At 41.5% G+C, this 10,077-nt stretch overlaps 1 protein-coding gene across 1 annotated transcript; it reads right to left on the reverse strand.

Annotated features, from left to right (window-relative positions):
• Positions 1-5,878: 5,878 nt before the first annotated feature.
• On the reverse strand, positions 5,879-9,586 carry LOC308297172 (adrenocorticotropic hormone receptor; the record flags this gene model as incomplete). Its single annotated transcript, XM_080740588.1, has 2 exons — positions 5,879-6,609; positions 9,406-9,586. The coding sequence occupies 2 exons, from the start codon at positions 9,584-9,586 to the stop codon at positions 5,879-5,881; spliced, it is 912 nt and encodes a 303-aa protein (XP_080596714.1).
• Between the last annotated feature and the right edge of the window lie 491 nt (positions 9,587-10,077).

A 10,077-nucleotide genomic window follows, 5' to 3' on the forward strand; every position in this document is an offset into this window, starting at 1 on the left:
TTTTCAGTGGTTTGCTCGCAGCAGGTGTCCGTCTCCTCCAACGTGCCTCCTCTTTTTGAGGCGGTGCATTTTGACTATGCTGCCTGTAAGTTGAACGTGTCTCCGATTTTGCCTTGACGTGGCTACAGAGGAGACGGGCACCCTCTGATCAAACAATACAACCAATGCACATAGCATTTCCAATAGTTAAGTCATTAAATAATTCTAGGTCTAAATGGGTTGGTCATGTGAAGCCAACTGTATTAGCTATCCTTCTTCATACATCTATAATCATACAGGTTTCACATGCTTCTATGCACATACTGTACACACACACACACACACACACACACACACACACACACACACACACACACACACACACACACACACACACACACACAGCGACATAATTGCATACACATAAAAGCAATGGCAATGTGAAGAACATGCACGCACAATCACACACAGTACTATACTCGGATGCCTTCAGACAAATGGAACAGTATAAGAAGATGTGCATTCTTAAAGGAAGCACATTCACACCTTAAAACAGTGAAAACTGCCCCCCTGTCCCTCCTTAGGAGACCAGCCTCCTACCAGCTACCATAGTCCAGCCTGCGAAACATCAATGTTTTTTTGTTTGTTTGTTTTTTCATCTGTGTGACTTGTTTGGGACAGCACATTTCTGTTATTATGGAGCAAAATCTATGCCAATAACAATACATAGCATTTTTATCCAGTGTGCTAAATATCCAATAAAACCATGTATTACGAAGTTACCTTTTTTTTTTCTTTTTTTTTTTTATATAGAGGATTAAAGCTACAATCTGGGAGTTCTGCTCGTTGTCGTCTTCTCTTGTGTGGCAAGAGACTGGAGATTATCTCCACCTGTTCAGAATGGCAGGTGTTCTTGCTCTGTTTGTGTGTTATGTTTGTGAGTGTGTAGCTAATCTCGCAAACTACTGCACCGTTGAGCATAATTTATTTTGTACACATGGCAGTAGGGCAAGGAACCTGTGTGTGTGTGTGTGTGTGTGTGTGTGTGTGTGTGTGTGTGTGTGTGTGTGTGTGTGTGTGTGTGTGTGTGTGTGTGTGTGTGTGTGTGTGTGTGTGTGTGTGTGTGTGTGTGTGTGTGTGTGTGTGTGTGTGTGTGTGTGTGTGTGTGTGTGTGTGTGTTCGAATTCATAATCTCTCACCAACTGTCCCTCCAGGCTATGGAGTGGAACTAGCCAATCAGGTGCAAGCTGTCTGTCCCAGGGAGCGTGCGTAATCCGATACCACTGTTTTACAATTCATCAGAGAGAGAGACAAACACAGACCACGTGCACCGCACGACACTCAGAGATCATGGGCACCGATGACACACGCACAGTCGCACACATGGAGAGACTGGTACCTACGACGTGCAGTCGTCCACGACTAAAATGATTAGTCTAAAACAGGGGTCTTCAACAGGGGGTCCGGGACCCATAGGGGGTCCTCAGACTTACTACAGGGGGGCCGCCAAAACCTTGTGTGATAGAATAATTATTTAAAATGAACAATAACTTGAACCCTCGCATCCCAATTCCGAGGAGAACTTTAACCAAAAATAGCAGATCTACAAGCTTTCAACGCCTCGCAGTGCGAGGCGTTGAGAGCTTGTAGATCAGCTATTTTCGGCACATAGGTTTGGTGTAGAGGTAAAAAAAAAAAGAGCAGACCAAGTACATAGTGAAAGGTGAAGTTTACAAGATATAAATGATTTAAGTGGTTAAATGTCTGAAAATACACATTAAAATGAATCCAACATAGACTGATGACAGTGCTGTCAAACAAGTCTATGAATCTATCTATGACATCGATGAAAATCTGCATCACACATATAGAGGGGGTCCCTGCTTCATCTCTCTCTGGCCCTAGCCTGAAAATGTTTAAGACCCCTGGTCTAAAATGAATGAAACGCTCAAGAAACAGCCCAAACTGAGCACAAGGCCAAAGACTCTTAAAGCCATTTGGAAATGCTTGATAAAATCCACTTTAAAATGCTGCAAAACATAGATATTTTGTGACAATTCATCCTAGAGTAATGATGCGTCATGTGCGCACACACCAGACCCTGGGAGGGGGAGAGACGCACTTTGACGTTACCGCATCAGACAGCGTACCTCCTGGTAGCTGATCTTGCTGTGAACAAGAACATTTTGTAACATTGCTACATGCAATAATATCATCTCTGACATCTATTGCTGCTATGACAAACCATACACTCAAATACTCAAAGCAGCTATCATAGGCATCAACAGCTTTATGCTCCAATATTACGAAACCACATTATCAACACATACACCCGTGTCTAGGACAGATTCTAATCGATGTAGGCCAGGCCATGACCTACTGAGTCATTTTACCCACACAATGTTTACTGTAAGTGCATGCGTCCAACAAGGAGCATGCTTTTTTGGTTGACGCAATGCCACATGTCATCACTACCAGTGTGACATTCTTACACGTCCCTGAGTAGGTGGTCAAAATGACGTGTTACTCATCTGCAGTTGGCTTCCACCTGTCCAGCAGCGCAAATGGCGTCAACTGCAGTGATTACATTACACTTTAAAATAGCATATAGGATTGTGTAAATGTTGCGATATGACGGTAGGCTCACAGTAAGCTCCTAGCACTATCTCTAGAACCTGGAGAGGTGCGATCCAACAGAGTGGTCACAGAGAGCATGGAGAGTGTTTCCGACCATGGCAAATGTGACAGTGTGACAGCCCATTCCCACTTGGCCAGATAAACAGATAAAAGATATCTGTCACAGATATTTTGTGTCTGTATCTTACCATCCACTTGAATGGAGACAGATATTTTGTATCTGTTTATCTGGTCCAGTGGGAATGGGCCTTTACTGTTATATGCTACCTTAAAGAAGGATCAAATGTTAATTAACTACAATAAATCCCTGATTTGAGCTTTAATACAATTTATTTTGTGCTGTTAATCAGTAAATACATTTGGTGTCATGTAAAATGCGACCTTGTAAAATGGAACAAACTCCGTCATATGAAAGAAATCTGTGAGAAAAAGAACGTGTGCTGTCCCAACTTCAATGTGTGTGTATGAGAGAGAGGGAGAGTTTGAGAAAATGGCACACACCCTTTTTAAGTTAATCCTTTATTTTTTCTTTAACCTCATTGGCTTAACATCTTGCCACACTGCTATGGCTATACCTTTTCTCTTTTTTGTCCTGTTCTTTTTTTGTTGTTGACAAAACTAAGAAGGTGTTAAAATGATGTCCTTTTTTATCCCTTGTTGATCTGGATTCTGGCCTTTTCCTGTTTTGTATATATATAATATAAACTCAGGACTCCAAAATGCTTTGTTATATAAATAGTTTTTATTGTCTTTTCCAGACACACACCCTTGTTTTGTTGTTTTCTTTGTTGCTCTCTTTCCTAATGCAGTAGTCCTTTTCCCAGAATGCACATTGGCAGTGCATTTTTGTACTCCTGACTTTGATAAAGGAAAGAAAAAAAGAAAGCATTTGTTTACAACTTGTATGTATGTTTATATGCGAGCATGTTTCTCTTTGTTTGAGATTTCTGTGTGTTTGCATGCGCGTGTGCGCATAGGCTTGTATTTTATGACAACCAAGAAGCTGCCATCTGGTCCAACCTCCCCTCCCTACCACACACACACACACACACACACACACACACACACACACACACACACACACACACACACACACACACACACACACACACACACACACACAGTAACAGTTATACATGCTGTACTGCACTCATACTGTCTAAAGAAATCCCATTCTTCCATCAACTTTATACTTACTTATGGATATTTGCAATGCACTCATCTTGGTTAAATAGTGGTAGCCTTGAGGCTGATATCACGCTTGTGCCTGGAATGCTACCAGTCTAATACCCTGATGTGGTAGGGAAAGTCCGGGAAACACCTCGACTAACCGGACGCCATTCGGGAGGAATGTTGGAATTACACACTGCGAACTTGAACTCTGTAAAAAGGCACATTTTGACACCGACGTCAAAGTAAAACTCAACATTTCTTATTTATTTTGCGGCACACCCACGAGGTGTGAAATCTGAAATGTCCATGATGAGCCATCTTCCGGATACTGGAAAAAGTTTTGACAGCCGCTAACTTTTCTGTTCTAAAACAAATCCAGCTGTCTGGGAAAAAATAGTGAGTGACTGGTGGATTTCCTTCGCCACACACGTTACAGTACACATACAGTGTGTACACACACACACACACACACACACACACACACACACACACACACACACACACACACACACACACACACAGTACATACTCTTACAGCTGATGTCAACCCCTCACCATGTGGTGGCTGTGCCTGATGATTTTTACTGTACCCGCTCACTGAGCTCTGCACTGTTTTCTTCTGCCGTTTGTCTGTCACCAAAAACAGACAGACATGAGGGAGGAGGGCCAGGTTTCCCAGAGTTCTCATGGCTTCTGGTTGTTCTGAACTTAAGGGGGAGTTTCAAAAGTCGATGGAATACGATGTAGTACAAATATAGTAATTGCTTATTTTTGCTAAAACAAAAATATTGCACAGATTTAGCTGTTTTACTTCTGGGAGAAAACAACAGGACACAGAATAAGAACATCCTGAGCTGTGATAGACTGGGAAACCTTGGCCTTACATCCCTTCTTAACCCTGGAAAACTGACTTCAGATGTTTCAAAACCTTTTGTTAGAGCCTTCAGTGAAGCTGAACAGATTTGTATCCTGTTTTAAAGTCATTAAAGAAAAAAATATATGGTTTACAACATTATTTTGTGTGTCATGGTTATTTATTTTATCCTAGTTTTAGTTTTAAACATGGGGAAAGGAAACCGGTTGAATGAATATGATCAAGCAGGATACAGATTTGTATCCTGTTTTAAAGTCATTAAAGAAAAATATATGGTTTACAACAATAGCTTGTGTCATGGTTATTTATTTTATCCTAGTTTTTGTTTTTAACCTCTGGAAATGAAACTGGCAGAATGAATGAATATGCACAAGAAGAAGAAAATGTATGATTTATATCTTTTATGCTCACATAATTACACCACCAGTGTTGGGGAGACCAAAATTGCACACGTCTAACAGTTGGATTTTTTTAAAGATTTGTTTTTGGGCTTTTTGCCTTTTTATTGATAGGACAGTAGACTGACAGGAAATGGGGGAGAGACAGGGAGGGACATGTGGCAAATGTCGGCCGGATCGGGAATCGAACCGGCGACGCCGACAGGCATTGATGCCGAAATGGCAATGCCTCTATGGTATGCGCCTAGGCCACCAGACGCCCCAGTTGGAATCTTTTATAGGTGATCAGGGGTGTCACACCAAATTCTGGGCCCTGGGTACTTTAACTATTGAAAAATAGCAGATATACAAGCTCACAGCGCAGCACTGAGTGCCACGCTGCAAGCTTGTAGATCTGCTATTTTTGAGAAAATGTGTGCAAGTCTTTGAATATTTCAAATCCTTCAAAGGTTTTTTGAAAGACCTATGTTTCTTTGTCAGTGGTGCTCAAACCTTTTCATTTGAAGGACCCCCAAAATGATATGTATTTGGCCACAGACCCCCATCTCAAAATATTTATTTCCAGGAACCCCCCCTGAAACAAAATTTGAGTTAACAAATGTTCACTTAAAAAATACATATATTCAAAGATTTGCACACATTTTCACGACTTTTCAAGAATCTACAAGCTCGCAGCGCAGCAATCGGTGCCACACTGAGCTGTGTATGTCTGCTATTTTTCAATAGCTAAAGTATAAAATAATTAAGGCCCCTCCACCTTGGGCCCTAGTAACTCAGTCCCACTCCCCCCCCCCCCTTGTGACACCCCTGTAGGTGATTAGAGCCTTGTCTCAACAGTCTCAGACACCGTGTCCACAGTGGGCTCCGGGGCCTCTGCTGCAGCTCTCTTCTTACAACAAGGTAATGCTTCCAGTAGCGCCCTGGGTCCTTGACTCATAAATAAATAGAGGAAGGGGTCCACCAGAGGGCTGAGGTAGAGCAATAGGTGAGAAACTAGTCCCAGGTAGCGTACCTCCTCTTGAAAAGATAACGACTCCAGCAGCACACTCAGGATGAAGGGGAGGTATAGCAGGGTGTAGTTGGTGCATATGATCATCAGTCCCAGTGCCATACGCTTCCTCTCCACCGTCCGGGGGGTGGACTGAGGGCAGCAGTGCAGTGCCCTCCAGGAGTCCAGGGCAAAGAACAGTAGGAACGGGAACGGGGCGAGCAGGGCCACGGCGAACCAGAAGTAGTAGTGGAGCATGGCGAGGGCCAGCACGGCAAAGGGAACGCCCCAGATAGCCATGGAAACGATGGCATTCCTCTTGAGTGTGGTGAAGCAGCCCTGGCACTGCGGCCAAGCCACCAGCAGATGGCGCTCCTGGGCTATGCACGTCATGAAGGTGACGTTGGACACAATGCCGAAGAAGAAGAGCAGTTGGGTTGTCATGTCACCAGAGTCCTTGGACAGTAGGACACTGGTGGAGGCCACCTCGGGCCTCCCAAAGAAACTCAGGACATCAGATACCAGCAGGCTGATGATGTAGATGGGCACCTTGTTCTGACCTTATGTGGAAAACAAATGTATTCAGTCATTTACGTTCAAGCATACATTCTATGCTCAGGGTTCCCACGGTCATGAAATTCCTGGAAATATTTTGACATTAGATTTTTTTTTTTTCAGTACTGGAAAAGTTTGGGAATTGATCAAGGGTCCTGGAAGGTCCTGGAAAAAATAGCTATGCATTGTCTTTGGTTATTGATTTTGTTAATACCTCAGAAATTACAAATTAAACAAGGTGAAAATAGCCAAGGTGAAAATGCTATTTTCACAATAGAAACGTGTTATACAAAATTCCTCAACTCTTAGTGCTCGTCAGGGTGCCGGGTCCCCAGTTAAAATATGATTATTTCGGGGGTTACAGCCTGAAAAGGTTGAGAACCACTGGCATACACTACCTGTCTGTGGGCATTGCGCATAGGAGTAAGCGACTTGTTATTGAGTTGAATTATTGTTATATAGTCCTGGAAATTGGGTTAAATATTCTGGAAAGGTTTTGGAAATTAATTGGTAAAAATGTGTGGGAACCCTGTATGCTCATTTTGCAATCTTGTTTACAAAACACAGGATGTGATGTATGTAGATGTGCTTTGTACAATCACATACTGTAGCGTATACGAGAGTGTTATCTTGGTGAGGAATGATGGCCACAAGGGAGTTAGGGGGTTGTAAATGCGTCATCAGTATTTCCTTTGGTTCTTAGGATGTTTCCACCTTTGACCTGATACACCCTCCCTAAAGGCGCCAGCTATAGGCTGATCAGACCTGAGCTTGTGTCCCTCGCCCAATTAATCATGGGGGAGTTGCCTTGATGTTGAGTGGCAGACATCCCAAGGGACTATACATGGCAGCGTTGGCAGAGGTGTCCTTTTTCCCTGAGTCAAGCCTAAGCTGACTACCGGTACATACCTCCTGTCCTGCTACTCCAGGGCCCATGGGGTCTTTCTTCGTCATAAATAGCCGCAGCAAACATACATTTAATGCTAATTTTGGAATAAGTTGATCATTATAATTTGGGCAGGGGTGAAAAGGAGTTAGTTGTAAAAGCTACTTTTGGATTCTCAAGTCAATACAATTCAAAGGAGCTTCATTGGCATGAGAAAACATACGTTTACATTGCTCTAATAACAGTTGAAAATGTGGAACATAATTACTGTATACAGTCGGAGGGGGTATAGCATTGCTATGTCACATGTTTCTCATGTACTTCTATACTACTTACTGTATATTGGTAATTCTACTTTGCACTTTGAAGCTGTTTTGAAAAGTGCTATACAAATAGGGTTAGTTCATTATTACTTTCACTTAAAGGACAACTTTGTTTTTTTTACAACAAGGGTTCATATTTTAGATGGTCATTAGAGAAAAGAAAAGATGAGTGTTAAAATGTTTTCATTTACTTCTTTCTATTGTTTTAGTGATTTTAACGATTTTGATTTGCATTGCAAGTGGCTAAATATGGACACAATAAGTCCATTCCCAAGATGCACCGCAATCTTTCATGGGCGGATGTGACTTATGGGGACTGGTGTAAATAGTAACACAGAAATTGCTGGCTTATCGTGTCTAAAAATACATATTTAGCCACTTGTACGCATGCCCCCACCCACTGAAATCAAAATACAAAAATCGCTAAAACAATAGAAAGCAGTAAATGAAAACACTCATCTTTTCTTTTCTCTAATTACAAAAAGTATAGTAGCCAATAACTTTTTGAAAGGCAAGAATTATGGAGTTGGATATGCTGAATGCCATATATAGTACATAAGGTTGATTTAGGATATTCTTATAAACTTTAAGAAAAGATGGTCACCACTTTGGAGATTTGATCATATGTATTCATATTGATACAAACATGACATGTTAAGTGATCAAATGGGAGGGCTATGAACGTTATTGAGATTTTCAAGTGGGCCCTGATCCAGAAAAGGTTTAGGACCTCTAACTTTGTACTTATTTGTTCATTCTACTTGAGAAGGTTTGAATCACCTCCTTCTAATTGAGTAATATTTAAAGTCATGTAATTGCACTTCTGCCTGAGTAGAAAGGTCTTTGTTCTTGTTCCAGGTTCTTGTCATCCTTCCAGCCCTGTCGCCCAAAGCTTTGTAATTGTTCGTTGTTTGATTCTGTTTAATTAACACTGACAGAAGCCAAGCCATTTTGAGTTATGTAGTAGGCTACTTTATTCCTGCGTCATTCATTCAGGTAATGCGACCACTAAGCAGCACACAACCACACATACGAGCAATGTATGTGTGCTTACTGGGATCTAATCTTGCTTCTGAAGTGTTTGGCAGCCTGGCGTACAAGTACACCCTCTGGAGAGCCTAACAATAGAACACACCTTATGACCCTAACGACAAGGCTAGCATTTCCTAAACATACAAAAACAAACTGATGTTAAGTTACATGATGATGATTTTTCTATACTGGGTACTGTGTTAAGGTTTGATGGCTCCAATAGTTCATTAAACCTTTTTGAATTTTATTATTCAAACAAAAATGACAATTTGACACACACACACACACACACACACACACACACACACACACACACACACACACACACACACACACACAAATATGTGTATCAGATATGCTATTTAATTTATCTTGGAAATAATCAATTTTTAAAGGAGCATAATACTAGAAAAGGGGAATGATTTGTCAATCTATATAATTTTAGAACCCTGCAGTATTGAGTCAAGGATTATGAATTATATGAACTCTATATATGAACACACACACACACACACACACACACACACACACACACACACACACACAGAGAGAAAATGTACCTTTAACTAGATTCTTCATGACGTAGATAGCCAACCCGATGGCGGGCAGACCTATGCTGAAGGTCAGCCAACCAATCACCTTGGCAACATGGTCTAAAGGGGGCGTGGTCGTGTTGGTTGTGTTGTTGTTGTTGAAGAAAGTGACAGCTGATATCACTGTGTTGATGTCAATGACTGCCATACAGGTGTCCCAGTGGTTGAGATTAGTGTTGAGATTAAACAATTGTTCAGCCGAGGAGAGCTATTGCTTAGGATGATGTTATTAATATGAGTGTACAGAAAGAGCCACAGTACACGCAAAGGGAATACATTTGAAATAATATATCGATTTAGTTGTAGGCTACCTTAAGTATATGGCAGGTATCCAGTGTCATTTGGAATAAGAATGATACACCACCAGTCTCCATGCAGATTTGGTCACGTTGAACGTTTTTGGAAATGATCAGCCCACAATGTCTAAAGTCTTTGCGCACATATTTTGTGTATTTACGGCATCATGGGTTCCAAAACTTCCAAATGTTGTCTTTTCCCATTTCAACCGCTCCCCTGTCAATCCTGCCACTGAGCATTAAAGAAGGAAAAGAATAATCAATCAAAACAGTACTTGAAAGAAAGTTGCTCCTGTATCATTCAACTCTTCATGAAAATCATTGCTGTAGTGTCCACAGGATT

Source organism: Nannobrachium achirus, assembly GCF_963921795.1.
Source record: "Nannobrachium achirus genome assembly, chromosome: 13".
In the NCBI taxonomy this organism is placed as follows: Eukaryota; Metazoa; Chordata; class Actinopteri; order Myctophiformes; family Myctophidae; genus Nannobrachium; species Nannobrachium achirus.